This window comes from Terrapene carolina, unplaced genomic scaffold (genome assembly GCF_002925995.2).
Source record: "Terrapene carolina triunguis isolate 2854851 unplaced genomic scaffold, T_m_triunguis-2.0 Scaffold68, whole genome shotgun sequence".
NCBI classification, from domain to species: Eukaryota; Metazoa; Chordata; order Testudines; family Emydidae; genus Terrapene; species Terrapene triunguis.
In genome coordinates, this window is record NW_020664419.1 from 73,229,905 (window position 1) to 73,245,861 (window position 15,957).

At 42.1% G+C, this 15,957-nt stretch overlaps 2 protein-coding genes across 3 annotated transcripts in view; both read right to left on the bottom strand.

Moving 5' to 3' along the window:
- The window catches only part of POC1B (POC1 centriolar protein B), a 97,448-nt gene extending 84,393 nt beyond the window's left edge, over positions 1 to 13,055 (bottom strand). The window contains exons 1-4 of one of the 2 annotated variants that reach the window (XM_026648832.2): positions 12,861 to 12,959; positions 11,606 to 11,690; positions 2,114 to 2,285; positions 1,082 to 1,261 (exon numbers count right to left, since the gene is read on the bottom strand). In XM_026648832.2, coding sequence (XP_026504617.1) covers positions 1,082 to 1,261; positions 2,114 to 2,285; positions 11,606 to 11,690; positions 12,861 to 12,875 — 452 coding nt within the window. In that variant the 5' untranslated portion in view covers positions 12,876 to 12,959. Of the gene's footprint in view, positions 1 to 1,081; positions 1,262 to 2,113; positions 2,286 to 11,605; positions 11,691 to 12,860 lie in introns of both variants that reach the window. The other variant, XM_026648834.2, reaches the window with a different exon arrangement.
- GALNT4 (polypeptide N-acetylgalactosaminyltransferase 4) lies at positions 7,737 to 11,038 on the bottom strand. The gene has a single exon (XM_024212784.3). It carries the CDS (start codon positions 10,852 to 10,854, stop codon positions 9,103 to 9,105), a length of 1,752 nt encoding a protein of 583 aa, XP_024068552.1. The 5' UTR covers positions 10,855 to 11,038; the 3' UTR covers positions 7,737 to 9,102.
- Positions 13,056 to 15,957: the final 2,902 nt, after the last annotated feature.

Below are 15,957 nucleotides of genomic sequence, written 5' to 3' on the forward strand. Positions count from 1 at the left end.
ATGTGTCAGTCTCTAAGGTGCCACAAGTACTCCTGTTCTTTTTGCGGATACAGACTAACATGGCTGCTACTCTGAAACCTGTCTTTAAGTAGTTAGCCAGCCCTATTGTTTGCTTTATTTAAAGAGAGAGACCAGGTGAACGAGTTATTGTCTTTTATTGGGCCAAATTCTGATGGTGAAAGAGATGCACAGAGCTCTTCTTCCTCTGAAGTGCGCTGTGCAGCTCGAAAGCACGGCTCTTTCACCAAAAGAAGTTGGCCCAATAAAAGACATTACCTCATCCCCCCCCTTGTCAGTCTCATATCCTGGGACCAACACAGCCTCAACACTGCAATCAACTGTACATTTAAAGACATTTTCTGGTGCACTATCCACTTCTGTAAGTCATAAATAACAACCTGCTTTGTACTTTGGCTTGTAACCATCCCTATATAACCTTACTATCTGAAGAGAAAAACAGGAATTTGAAAGAAACTGTATGTATGTGGAAAAGCTAAAACAAGTTTCAAACACAATTACACACACATACAGAATATAGGAAAAACAGGATAAAAATACAGTAAGTCTTACTTTTTCTTCAAAAAAAATTCCCATATATATTATTATTTTTTCAATATTTGTTGTGTACAGTGATAAGTAAACAACTAGATACATTTAAGTATTATAGCCCAGATATTTAAAGGTATTTAGGCATGCTGAGCTCAATGTACAAAGCCTAACTGATTTAGGAGGCTAAATTTCATTTTCAATGGGGATTTAGGAACTTAGGAGCCCAAATTCCAGCAACTGGCAAGGGGATTTTGGCTTCTAAATCAGTTAGGCATTGTACACTGAGCTCAGCAACACCTAAGTACCTTTAAAAATCTAGGCCTATAGCACTAAACTTATATCATTTTAATAACATACCTTATGATACATCATTCACATTTAACAGCTTTCTATCATTTACACATTTTTCTGCATGCTTGTTCAGCCTCTGGAAAATAAAATGCCTTGTTTGAAGTTCTAAACAAGGAAATTGGCATATAATGCTCCTCCTTTACGAACGCACTATGAAAGAACACAATAACACAACACTCACTTGGCACAGCGAACCCAGTGTGTGTGCTGGGATAAGGAAAACAAAAGGCGCTGCCGGTGGACACTCCATACTTTTACTGATTTGTCATTGGACGCTGTAACTAGGAACTGGCCATCATGTGAGAAGTTCACACTACGGACAGGTGCAGTATGGGCTTTCAGGGCTGAAGATTCTCCATGACTGAAAATATATGTTAACATTTTACACAATATTAACCTTGTAGAGGATATAAAACTCAATAATAATCTGACACTGATTAAAAGATCAAAATTAATCTATTTCTCCCTTAATACACCTATACACAAGAACAATCTCTCTTGGTAAAACCTGATTATGGACTTTAGACAAAGCCACACAGACATTTTTGAAAAAACAGGTTTTCTAATCTAGCAGAAGTTTATTTATCTAGACGACTAACTCTAAAACATAAAAGTACTTTGCCTTGCCAGCATTTGCCTTGCTATTTAGTTCAGAATATGTAATTAATGAAATAAAAATATTTTAATATACTGTAATAATCTAACAATCTTAAGAGTGAAGGTAAACACTAGCCTCTATACTGTAAAATGTCTTTAAAATATTTTTTGTTCATAATCACTACCATTTTTCTCTAAAGGAACAGACAAATTTTGATTGAATGAATAAAAGTTGCTGTGTTGTCTTGGCTTCCTTCAACACTTACCCCCAAATTGCAAACGGTTGCACAGAATATTAGCCGTACAACTCCCATTTAAGTAAATGTATCCTTTGAGTTTGAAAGAAACACTGCCACGTGAATTTAGGCCTTCCTCCTCCTGCCACCCACTCATTCTTGCCTGCCTTGAGCTAAGGCCTCCTAATTTCTGTACTCTTATAGAACTGCAGAGGAACCAAGGAGAATGAAGAACCTTGCTTCCAGCTGCCCGCAGACTCCCATTATCCCTCAAGTCCACCTGATGTGGGAAGGGGGCAATAATCTACAGATCTGAAGTTTCTCCTATATTGGTACTGCAGTATCAAAATATATAACCAATACACTTCAGTTATACTCACATACAGGGAATCCATAGTCTAACAGTCCGATCCTGAGAAGCAGATGCCATGAGGTGCCCATCTGGTGAAAACTGTACACTGGTCACAGCTTCCACGTGACCCACAAATCTGAAAGCTCTGGACTGTGGCTTCAAATTCCATATCATAAGAAATCTATCCAAAGAAGATGAGGCTGGCAAGAAATAATTTGAAAGCTATTTTCTGTTAAAAGCAAACAACTACATCACTTGAAATGATAAGAATTCTGATAATTACTCAAATTTAAAATATACATAATAGCTACATACTTAACTGGTGACAGTACCTTAAATTCCACTATCATTAACAATCTGTTAATTTTTAATATGGAAGTCAAATGACACAAAATGCCTACAAAAACAATGACTGCGGATTTTGTCAATGCCACTGAATTTATTATCTATTTAATGTTTCGAGAGAAAGGTTTGGTCTAGTGGCCCTAGTACAAAGTCTGGGAGCCAGCCAGGAACTCCTAAACAGACATTTTGACACTAACATTGGCTCACTGTGACTTCAGACAAGTCACTATAAATTTTCTCATCTGTAAAATAAGGACATTATTTTTGAGGTGTATTGAGCAAATTAGGTTGCAAAGCACTTAGAAGATGAAAATACTGTAAATATTCCAATAATTATAACACAGGTTTGACAATGCTGAACAAAATTTAAAACATCTGGAAACAGGCTAGCGAATACTGCCTTTTCTATCTGCAGCTATTTAAAGTCACAGTGGTCACATGAGCCACATTTTCACAGATGGGTGCCTAAAGTTCCGTCTCTACTGTGGGATTTCAAAAAGCACTAAGTGTTGGCCTAACTCCACAGAGGTAGGCTTGTGCTAAACCTCTACTTGAAAATTCCACTCCTAATATCTTTTCAGTCACCTAAATTGGAACAAACGTGTCCAAAAAAGTAATTAGGTATCTAAGTACTCAAGTTTGAACATTTTGCACATTCTTTGAGTTAGTGTGAATTTAATGGGAAACTGAGGCTGTTGGTTAAATAACAGCAAGCACTGGAACATATTTGTGTGTCTTTGCAGTCAGAACAGCTGTTCATATACTGGACATAATTCAGTATAATGATGTGTTTAACTTTTTAAGCAAAATGTTTTCCAGACTTTACCTGGAAGTTTCTGAGCAGCTGAATGAAAATGACCAGTCTGGTAAAGTTAGGGTTACCAGATAGCAACTGTGAAAAAGCGGGACGGGAGTGGGGGGGCAATAGGCACCTATATAAGAAAGAGTCCCAAAAAACGGGACATCTGGTCACCCTAGGTAAAGTTCTATGTCAGTGCTTGGAAAAGATGAAGGCAGGGAAGGCATGGGAATGACTTGTGTGTAGCGAGTGGGGATGGCGTAATCAGAAAGGAAAAAAAAAGAAGAAAGGAGAGAAGAAACAAATAATTCCTTCCTCGCTGCAAGTGGAAAAGAGGGGATGGGCGAATAGGATCTCCCTTGCAATTGCAGAAGATGTGAAGAAGTTAATACTTCTCTGCCCAACTTGCACCAGTGACGGCAGTAATTTGGGAGGCAAGAGATGGGGAAGAAACCTCTAAATTTAAAGAGACATATACAGCACAAGGCAAGACTAGTACATAAGATGATGAGCCCCCCAGCAGAGTCTACACAGTCCTCTCCATGGATCTAATCCCCGCTTTTCCCAGAAGCCAAGGAGAAGGGTAGTCTCTGAGGCAAGGTGTTATCCCTGGATCCCTACTTTGGAGGGTGTGTGGTTTGTAGCTATGTGATAAGTTTTTCTAAATTTGAGAGTACGTTATTTTATAGTAGGCCCTTTCTGATAATATTTTGTGTCTTTTTTTTTTTTTTTTTGGCTGTAGGAGAGAGAATTTGAGTTCACCTCCTTTGAAATAATGGGACAGATTATTTATTAGGCCAGTACTTCCTAAACTAAATATAATCCACAAACCACCAGCAACCCATGGAGCACAAGCACATAGCACTGGCCCTCTTCCTTACTTTCAGACATTAACATATTTTTAACTTGCATTCTAACTCCTTCCTTTTACTGCTTTACTACCACAAATAAGTATTTGTCTATATTAAGCTGGGGAAAAAAAAAAAAAAAAAAAAGGAGATCGAGAGGTAGACATGAGATGAGCACAATGAAAAGAAAGGAAATTCTGAGCTGAAGCTCTCATTCCATCCTTAACTAGGGCCCCAATTCTGGAAAGAGAACTGAGTCCCATTAATTTCAATGGGATTCTGAGACAGCCTGAATATTTCTGCTTCCAGGAATTGGGACTAACTGTGGTGTACCTTCTACATAAGATTTCACACTATCTTAAACCTCTGGAATACCTTAGCACAATAAGATATTTCAGGATTTCTTTTCTTATTTGTCTTTTGTGAACACAACATGGTGGGAAAGAATTACACCTCTAGCCCGATATAACGCGACCCAATATAACACGAATTCGGATATAATGCGGTAAAGCAGTGCTCCGGGGGAGCAGGGCTGTGCACTCTGGTGGATCAAAGCAAGTTCGATATAACGTGGTTTCACCTATAACGCAGTAAGATTTTTTGGCTCCCGAGGACAGCGTTATATCGAGGTAGAGGTGTATTATAAATACATCTATGGTTAATGTTGCTAACAGCAACAACTTCTCTCTTCAACAGTGGTGTTGAAACCATATTAGCTGCAACTGAATTTAAATTATTCCTTATCTGTAACAAAATGCACTTTATAAGTGATTAATAATTATTACCTTTAAATTAATTCTTCTGTTTCTTTATTCCAGTTTAAGATGGTTCTCTGAGTTATCCAAGCAAAGTATTTCACAGAATTATTTATAAAATTGTTTCCCTTTTTGTACCATGTCCCCCCCCCCAATAAGATATTATAAATGCATTAAGTTCTACAAAATTCAAATAAAATGTTAAAATACCTATTTAAACATGGCTCTTCCCAGGCAGGGGCTAAATATGATGTCCCAAGCCATTGTAGACCAAGCCTAATTGTAACAAAATGTGTTACTGGATGCATCAACACTGGAAAATGTAGTGTGGTATAATGCTGTCTGATCTTTATATAGGTATGAGACATTGCCATGTTACACCCTTTAAACACACTAGGTGAGTCCATAGACTAGTTTTGTAAAACAGTTTATAACATGAGCAGGTCTGGTGTATGTACTGCCCACAGGAGATATGTGAACACCTTTCATGTTTGAACATGGTTCTAGTTAAGTACCCACCTACACTAAAACAATCATGTTTTAACAGGGCAAAAACTTGACTGTGCACAAACCTCATGTCATAACATTGTTGATTCTTGTCTGCATACAAAAAACAACATTACAACCACAGTTTTACTTAAGTATCTAATGATACAGGCAATAGAAATAGAAATTAACAATAGATTTTTCTTTACATATTTTGCTTTTCTTCATATGAATCAAAGACTTGCACATCCAACAATGGAACAATAGTCTATGCAAACACCAGGTTTATACATTTCTGGGCCGCAATTATTAGTAAAAGGGCACTCAATCAAGGATACTTCTTTGGCAGTAAATAAAGACATCTGGACTTACTTCTCTAAGTATATAGGCTTTCCCCCACCCCTCAATACTGCCAAATTCAGAATAAAAATAATTGGCCATATTGATCACGTCTATCAAAGACAGTAAGGTTCCATCTAGAGTGGAACTCCTACTGTACTCACCCCACCCCCCCAAACACCACAGCAGTGCTGATATTGTTAACAAGATTTAGTAGGACTGAACTGTGCTACAGCTTTGACCTTTTGTAGAACTGCTAGACAGTTAAACACATCTACTTAATGCTCAACTATATCAGGAGGCTACCTTGCTGTAACCAGGTCATGCAGTAAAATAGGAATTACAGTGTAGATGTACTTAAATATTCAAATCAAATGGGGACATTAAAACAACTACGTCTCTATCAAATATTCTTTCATCATTAGTTACAGTGGTAAATACATATACAACAGTAATTCTAAGGAGTTTCTATTTGATGATAAATAAATTTCTGCCAAAGGGATGGGGAGGCTGTTTAAATTCAGAATCTTCATTGGGTATTAAGCAGAAGAGGTTTAATATTATTAACCTTTATAAAATGCCAAAATACTGGAGTTCATTCTAAATGTAGTGGGCACTAATATAAGTGGCAAAGATCAAAAACAAAACAAAAGCCAGAAAACTAACCAACATTCAATTATAATTTTTATTACTGTTTAAAAAAAAAATTACATTTAATCAATGTTAAATTTACATAGTTTCTTTTGTCATTTGAAATCAGTAGTTTAAAATCCACATACAGTAATTTTATTTCCCCCAAAATTCTCATAAAACTATGATAGAATTAAAAATAGATATATTTATACCTTTGTTTCTCAGAGTATCAGATTTTCCAGAAATCTGTACACAGAATTAAAAGATTACAGTAGCAATGTTTCAGTTATGGTTGAGATTGCCATTTCCAAGTTCCTATTAGATATTTATAATATTATAAAAATTGCTCCGATTGGGCAGAAGTGTTGCATTCTTAGTCTTATTTTTCTGTTTAAAAAACCTGAAATATGGGATAAGAAAATTCTCTTGAATTGTTTGTCAGTTATAAGTGCATTGAAAAAAGTGTAATATTTAATAAACTTGTTCATTCTTATTTTCTGCTCAGATAGCTCAACAACTTATTTTTAAACTTCTAATTCATAAAATAGTCCTCCAAGAGGAGCACAATATTTGCTAGGTTTTAAAAAAATAATAAATGTTAGAATTGAATAAAAATTGCATAGTCTGCATGCACAGTACTTCATTTCCCTCACTAAATAGGTATGCCTGGCATACAAGGTAGATGTGTATGCAAGCATGAATCCATTTGGAAGTGTGCATGCTGAAACAAATTTATTTATGGTAAGGCTTTCACAAATACATGTGACCATATAAAGCTTGCTCTTTCAGAATGTCATGGGCTGTAGTCTCTCAAAGGAGTAGGTCTACAAAGGAATGCAGAGGTATTCCTTGGTACATCAGGTTTGGTGAATGTGCCAAGGAGTGCCTTGCTGATCAATATAATGTTACAATTCCCTTATTCTGTACCAATTTATACAAATCAGATTTCAAATTTGTCATTTTAAAATAAATTACAGAGACTTAGAATTCCCAGTGCCACATAGTGGCAATCATTTTTAGTATGGCCCTGCACTACACTACTAATCCAGAATCTTCCTCATCTAGTCCCTCTTTCAGCCCAGCCCCAGAGACTCTTGCCTCAACTTGCTGGCCACTTCTTTCCCTTCCTCCCTCCAATCCTTCAAAAGTCCTTAGAAATACCCCTGAACACACACCCTTTTCCCTCTTGCCTCACTATTTCTAGAAAGTCCCTAGCCCTTTTACGACCCCACTTTCTCCCTCCAAATAGCCATCTCCTTTCCCTTCTGCCTAGCCCTGGCTGTAATGAACCAACACCACCTACTATATCCCACTAGACCTTCCCCAGATTTTTATTGCTCACTTCCTGTCATTAATTTGTGACTATCTGAAGGTAAGAGCTGTCAGTCTAAGATCAAGTTTTGGTATCTGGTGGCTACTGATAGACAGCACAAGAAGAAAAAAAAAAAAAAAAAAAAAAAAAAAAAAAAAAAACCATCCTGGATTTGCCAAAGCTTAAGCCAATGCCTCAAAGAATCATGTAGAGGCCCCAACATGCTTGGTACTGGCATTGTACTTTTTCTAGAATATGCAATCCAATGATCACACACCTAAGAAACTTTATTTGAACATCCTATCTATGATCACATATTTAAAGAAACACCTTAATGCAATGGTTCTCAAACCGCAGGTCGCTTGCGGACCAATCAGCACACAGCTGCAGCCCATGTGACATCCTCAGGGCCACACAGGCCGTATACATATTGAGTGAATGTGGCCTACATAACACATAGAGAGCTGCATATGCAGCCCGCAACAGTAAATAGGTGGAGAACCACTGCCTTAATATCATTATGAAAAGACCTACACAAGCACCTCTTTCCTTAACCTCCTAACATACTGGTATATAAAATATTACATATATTTAAAAAACAACAAACAAACAAACAAAAAAGACAAGAAAGAATGCAAAAGATTATGTAAACATAATGGTAGTGTTGAGAATATAAACAAGTGTCCAGAAATTGAGTACTAGCTAATGCTTACAGCACTCAGGATGTGCATACTAGTTCTGAGAATTCAAAGATAAGAAACAGATGTCAACATGACACCCATCCTTTTCTCTCTCACACTCAAGATAAATGCACCACACACACTCTATAGTCTCCCACCCCTAACCATCTCCTTCCCACCCCCAACCTCCACCTGGCCAACATTCTCATACTACTAGCCCATCTTCCTAGTTCCACTACCTCACTACCTCTAGCATTAGGGCGAGGGGAGAAGGGGGGAAGGAGGTGTTGAAGAACCAAGTTGCTTTCAGGAACTAGGGCAAGACTGAAGAGGTGTTCACGTGTGGAGGGGGATATGAATTAGGGAATGAAGCACGGCCAGTCCTAATGTTTCCCGTCTTCCAAGTAGTTAGAAAATAGAAACTTTCATTCCTTACAAAATATGACGACCTCTTCAACACCCTTAGGAGTTGGCAGATCTCCAATAAAGTAAACACCTGGATGATTATACAACGTACTAAGGATTAAGGTTCGACTTCCCACACCAATGTTAACTCAGCCATGTACTACTGTATTATTTATTCTGTGAATTTAATGAATCAAAACTCTACAAAAATAAAAACCTTAAGTCAGTACAAAAAGGCACTTTTAAATATTAATTCCCAGTATTTGCCAACCCACTTCTGTAAATTTCAGCATAAGAGATTCAGTTCCTAAACTACTATAGAGAAGGCTCTCAGAGGACATCCACGTATCAAAGCATAGCCAGCCACTAATTTACTCTGAAGTTCTTCAGATAATAACTATCATCAGTGGCTATTTTATTTCTCAAACTTCCAAATTTGATTTTTATCTGCAGCATTACAAGTCCTCATTTGCACATCAGGCCGACCCTCAGAAGTACGATAAGCACTAAGGCACTTTCCTGAATGAGGATGATAAATGGTCCCATCCTCTTTAAAATGCCATATGATATTTTCTGGGATAGGGGATCTATCTTTTGGGCAGTTCCTCATGCCAATTAAATCCTTTTGTTCAGGGACTTCAGCACATAGTTCAGTCACAGAGTTAAACCTAATTTCTTTACTCGATGTATATTCAAAGAACTGATTGCCTCCTTGACCATGACATCCAAAGAGAGACACGTAAGTCCCAGTAGGATTATGTTCAGGTGAATTGTAATCTAGACATTCTGATGATATTCCCATACTGTGGATAGCTCCATGCCAGCCCGGACGATCCTCTGGTACATGTAAGTTGGAAAAAATATTTTTCAAATACCAGTCAAAACTCTTACATTTCAAACGCTCTCTTACTAGTTTTCTTTCAGAAATATCACCATAATTTTCTTTTCTTGCTGGAGGATTTCTATTGTAAAAATGTTCTTTATATTCATCCATCCACACTTCGGCAGCACGTGCAGTGTTCTGAAGGAAATTTGGCCTCGCATATGGAGCCCGCTTTGGAAACACATGGCCTACATGGGAACAAGGATGGATCTCCAACGTGCCGCCACATTGCCACACCCTGAATGATAGTTCTAAATTCTCCCCACCCCAGACATCCATCCCTGTGTCATATGTACCAAGATACTCAAAATACTTCTTACTAACTGCAAATAGCCCACCAGCCATAGTTGGGGATCTAATTGGGTCAGTTTTAGATTTCCATCTTTGACGTTCATGTTCAGGCACGGAATGCCACTGAAATGTCAATCGCCAGTCAAATCCCCCAATCATGGGCTCACCCGTCTGCATGTAGAATTCAAATGTATTCCAATCAATGGTATCTATAACAGGACAAATGATCACAGTCTCGTTCTCAGCAATCCTCTCTAAAAGTGGTTCCAGCCAACCAGAGTTACACTCACAATGACAGTCTAGAAATGTGAGGACATCACCAGTAGCAAAGGTAGCTCCAATTAAGCGTGCACGAACCAGTCCTTCTCGTTTGCTGGTTCTTATCAAACGAACTCTTTTCAGGTTACTAATGTACTTTTCAAGTTCAGCCTTCAGATATATTTTATCGCTCAAGTCATCCACTAGTATAATTTCTTTTAGAAGTACTGCAGGAGATGTTTCAAGAACGCTGTGAATTGTCCGCAGTAAGGTTGACCAAGCTTCATTATAGAAAGCAATTATAACGGATGTAGTTGGAAGTTTTCTATAGTTGTAAGATTTGGCTTTACATTCATACATTCGATTGTCCTGTATGTGACGATGTAGAGATATTCTGTCACTCAAATAAATATTAATTGCATATTTTTCAATCAGCTCTTCTTCAAGTTTCTTTTCCTCAGGAGTCAATTGTGGACGAGCGGCCTTACCCCATTCTCCTGGCGCAGAAGAATCAGGAGGGGATTTTTCATAAACTGGACGAGCCAAATCCTCTGCTTTTTCTGCTCTATTAGAAAAGTGCCTCTCCCATCTCCCATTGGTGACGCTGTCTCCGGTGGAGGAGGCATGGAAGGTAGAAACAGACAGTTCCACTACGAAGTAGGCAACCATCAAGAGGCCAAGCAACAGGCAGCTTCTGCCAAGCCAAGTCCATCTTCTGGCCAGACGGATCCTCATTGCAAGCGATTAAACCAGCCGCGGGCAGACGAGAGAACTGTAAGTTCTTGCAACGCTCTGCCCTTTCCTGGCACTGCCGGGAGCCGCGGACGGGCAGCAGTTCCGGGCTCAGGCTGCTGGGGAGGGGGGCGGGAGGGTTGCAGCAGGTCCTCTTCTTCCCGGATATAGAGTCCAGAGCGGGGATGCGGAGGAGCAAAAAAACAACGAAGCAGCGTCCCTCCCCCGGCCCCTCCCCGCCTCCTGTGCAGAACGCCCCCGCCACAGCTCTCTCGTGCCTTACTTCCTCCTCTCTGTCCCCAGGACAAACCCCTCCCTCGGGCACTCTCCCTCCGCCTTGTGGTTTGCTCAAAAAGTTGTCGCTTAAGAAAGGGGCAGGGAGCCCTTGGCCCGTCCGACCCAGAGAAACGCCTCTCCCCTCCCACCCTGTGCGCCAGCCCCACCCCCGTCAGCCCCATCCGACGGGGGCCGGAGCTAGACCCGCAGCCACACAAGCACGCTTCTCCGGAAGCCGCTGAGAAACTTTCCTCAGTCATTCCGGAGAGCAAACACCGCCTCCTGCCCAAGCGACAACCTGTAGGGGCCACCCCCCTGTAGCCATCCTCTCGCTCTTCCTCCTCCGTGCGCTCCAGCGGCACTGTACCCTCCTCCCCATTGAGTACAGTCCCGTAGCAGGAGCTGGGCGTCTGGATCCTACGCAAAGCGTTCAGCACAAGCTGGCACTCTAACGCGCAACCAAAGGTAACAAACTCACCAAGTGCCGTGGTGGTCGGGCTGAAGTCAACGCCGGTGACTGCAGCTTTATGGCCTTTAAAGGGACGAATTAAGATAGGATCCTCCTGGAGAAGAAGTTGTAATATCTGAGAACTCAGTTTTGAGTCACCACCTGATTTTTGCTCTCTATGTCAACCCGGAACTCGCCATGTTAAGATCACACCAAGATCAATACTGAAAGGAGGTAGCTTCTCTCAGATACAATTTATAGATTCTGGGAAAGCAGCAGCGCCTTAGCCCAGAATAAAACTTCCTTCCATTATAATAATAGTGGGGAAGGAGAGTACTGCAAAGCATCCTAAAAGCTAGAACGCTGCTCAAGTTTGCATTACTCTGAGAAGTGCGGTGACAGCCAAGAGGATCAGGCATAAGTGCTGGTCTCTAGATGTTGACATGGAGAAAAATCCCGAGAAGACAGGCCCTACAGAATGTCCCTATAGCACAGATGTTCCCGAGCAACAACCCGCCGCCCGTGTGGAATCCGGCCCTGGATGGCAGTAAAACGCCCTGCAACAAACAGGACTGATATCGCAAATCATATGCAAGGCCACCCTCCTGCTCCCCTTTAAGGGAGTGTAACTCTCCTCTGACAAATCAGAGTGAGAGGGCGTTTTGAATGTGTTTTGATTTGGTTACCGCAAACGAAAACCCTGGAACAGCTGTTGGACGCCCCCCGCTCTCCCTGTTTCAAGGGCAGGGGTTTTCCATTGGCAGAGCGAGCTGTGACAAACTTTTCCCCTTTCTCTTTGGGCTCCAGGCCCCTTTCCAGTTGGCCAGTTCGCTCACTGAGGAGCGTCCATCACCGATCTGCCCAGCTCCCCAGACGCCCATCACCGTGACAGCTGAGCGCTGCCCTTAGCGGTAACAGCAGGAGTAGAGGAAAAGAAGGGGCACTAGAGGGGCTTGTCGCCTCCCCTGGGAGCGGCGGGTGGCCGGGTTACGTGCTCCAATGCCGCGGCGCTGCCCCGCACGCCCCGGGGGGAAGCTTGAACCCAGAGCTCGGCCCGAGACAAGCGGGTCCCGGTGGAGAAGGGGCAGCGCCTGGGGCGGGGCCAGAAGGCGCGGACCCCAGCCTACTCCGCCGCTTGCCCAGCTGGAGACACGCTCATCAGTTCGGGGCCTGGCGGGCGGCTGCCCGGGGCTCCCCCAGCGCGCACAGCAGAGCTACCGGGTCCCTCTGGCCCAGGAGCGGGGCTCGGCGGGCAGCGTCTCCCCAGGCCCGCCCGCTCCCTTACCAGCACAGACGCCATGGGACAGGGACCCGGCGCGCCCGCTCCAGGCGCTGCGATCCCCTGCCCTGAAACACCAGCAGCCGCGCCGCGGCCCAGTCAAACCCCCCGCGCTCCAGACCCGACTAGCCGAGTCCCGAATTCGACCCCAGCGGCAGCCCCTGCCTGGCTGCGGGCCCCATCCAACCCTGTGAGCGCGGCGCCGAGCTTAGAGCCGCATCCATGTGATAGGCACTCGACTCGCCCTTAAAGAGACAGTGAGCCCCCCCTCCCAGTTGCTTGGTTACCATGAGCGTCCATGCGCAGTCCTCTCCCCCCCAGGACCACGCCCCCAGAGAGGCACGCGCGCTACGGCTCTAGTCCCTGGCCTGCCCCCGCCCTCGCTGCAGCGCGGGCTCCTCTGCCTCAGCAGCACGAGCCCAGCGGGCCTGAACGCCCAACGGTGCGTGCGCTGCTGAGCCGCCGCCCGGGGGCGGAGCGGGCCGAGCAAGTAGGCCGGGAATCACCCCGCCGAGCCAGCTTTGGGGAGCTGCACTCAGGGGGGAACCACCTTCCTTCCTCGCGCCTTAAGATTCAGGGAGCGTTAGAGTCAAATCCCCTCGGATCAGCCGTGCTCCATCCGTGTTGTGGAGAGGGAGCTGTTGGGCGGGGAAAGGCCCTTCCCTGGGGGCTGGGCCGTGGCTTCCTCGCCAGGCTTGGAAGGATGAGATTTGTACGGTAAATGTGGGCAAATGTCAGTGAATTTAAATTTCACGCGCAGGATTGAAAAAAGACATTCATCTGCACCAATCAAAGCGTAGTACAGGCAAAGTAAGCAAAATGCTGCTTGAGGACAAGAGCTGAATTGAAGGCTATTCACTTTGTATATTTTAACAGGTGGTATTGACAGTTTGTGTTTTAACAGTTATAAAGCTTTAACTTTTAAAATCTCACTGTTCATTGTCATTAAATAACTGTCTTCCCCATAATTTCCCACAACTGTGAAAATTGTATTCAATTTTTAAAAAATGCTTAAAATTTAAAAAAAATGAATTCTGCCAAAACTACTTCTACCTGAAGAAGTATGATGCTGAATGAACTCCACATAGTTAGGGAATCTGCTTTGCAGTAGCCGATTTCAGGGGCTTGCAGGTTGGTTTCCCCTTATAGAAGAAATCAGTGATACAGAATCTAAGTATTTTAAATAGGGTTACTTATTTTAATTTACACTGTATAAAATCAATATCTCAAAGATTGAGGTGATCAGAAATTACAGTAATAGAGGAGGGCATATAAATCCTCAAAGACAGATTTACACCACTCCTTGAACAAAGGCAGTCAAGCAGCACACAAGCAACCCCTTCTTTCACCAATACCCAGGGAGAAACTCTAACCCAAAAACTGACTAGTTAGAGACAGGAAGATAGATCAACCTTTCCTGCTGCTTGCTTTACTGCAGCTCCTCCCCAAAAGAAACATTGCAAAACTAACAGCAGCAGCATTTCTTCAAGACTGAACAGTACTTGTCCAATAAAAAAAAAACATTAAACCTACAGGTAGTAGTCCTAGCTACTGACTCTTGCCATAAAAATATGTATAGAAATGGCTGAAAATGGGCAGAATCCAAAATTTGTTTACCCATCATTTAATGGGCTATGGACTGAATCAGATCACAAAAACTCCTTCTCCCAGATGTTGCATTCCTTAAAGCCAGACAGGAAGAAATGGATAAACCCCGAATAGAGCAATCACGAAGGAGACTGCTTACTGATCTCAAGGAAAGGAGAAAACACTTACAGAAAAGGTAATGTAATATAGGCTAGCTTAGTACGCTTTTATTCTATACGATTTACTTTTCTGTATTTTCTATGACAAATATTATTGCTCTGTTTAAATAATTGGAACTGGTGGCTGTTACTGAGGAGATTCCCCAACAGAAGAAAGGAATCAATGCTAAAAGGAGGAGGGGTTGCACCTTGAGCATTTGATAAAGCATAGACAAAGGGTGAGATGGGGCTTAAAATTGTGCTGCCAGGATATGGGAAGGCTAGGGACCAGGAAAAGGGCAAGATTTGGGAAGACCTTGGGTTGCATCGTAGTTTCCTATTGGTCATTTTATGAATCTCATTTTCATGGTAAACATTTATGAAATCTTTGGGGCTTCTGTAAACAGATTTGGCAAACTTTCATATTTGCACTGAGAATTTTAGTTAGAAGCTTTTTCTAAAATAACACATTATTTGATATTTTGGTAGAGACAAATAAGGTCAGCTTATTATGGAGTGGCAGTAACCACTTCATAGTTTGGGCTAGTTTCCAATTACAAGCCTGATTTTCAACCCCTTCTCTCTCCCCACACACAGCTACCCCAAAAAAAGTTAATCCTCCTAAAATTTCACATACTACATCTCATCCTAGTCAGGAAATTTAAATTTTGGCTCATATCACTACAATGGTTTGGTCTATAAACTTTATGTTTCTTTCAATTTGTTGACCTTGGTGGGCTTTGGGAGTGGGTGGTTGTGGGGGAGAGCAGAAGATACCAAATGTCAAGTTTTTCAGAAACTTTTGATTTTCCTAGTGATTCTGGGTATCCAACTTGAGACCTTAAGGGATCCAATTTGTAAGAAAGGGCTGATCACCTCTCCTCTGAAAATCTGGCTCCTTTAAAAGGTGTCCCAAGTTGGATACTAAAGCTCATTGGTCACTTTTGAAAATCTTGCTGTCATAGTTATGGGACTAGCTGCACTTCAGGCCTCTGAGTGCAGCCCCACAGTGTACTGTAGCTCAAAACCTGGTCTATAAACCAGGCTTGCCCTGCAGGGCTGACAGTGTTTGGGTACCTGCACAGTTCTTCCCTTAGGGAGGCTGTAGTTGGTTGTATACAATGAGACAACCTTCTTAAAACCAGAATATTATTTATTTTAATAGTAGGAACAAAGCAGTTAAAATTTAAAAAAAGATTTTAAGAAGGCGTGTAGACTATTGATCTTACCTAAAGGCTTCCGTTCCCATCCCGATTGTATCCTAGGCAGGACTAACTTCTTCAGGCACCCTTAGTGGAGTGTCACGTGTGTCAGTCTGTTTCCCCTAAACAGCTACCCTTGGTCGAATGTTCCCTTTT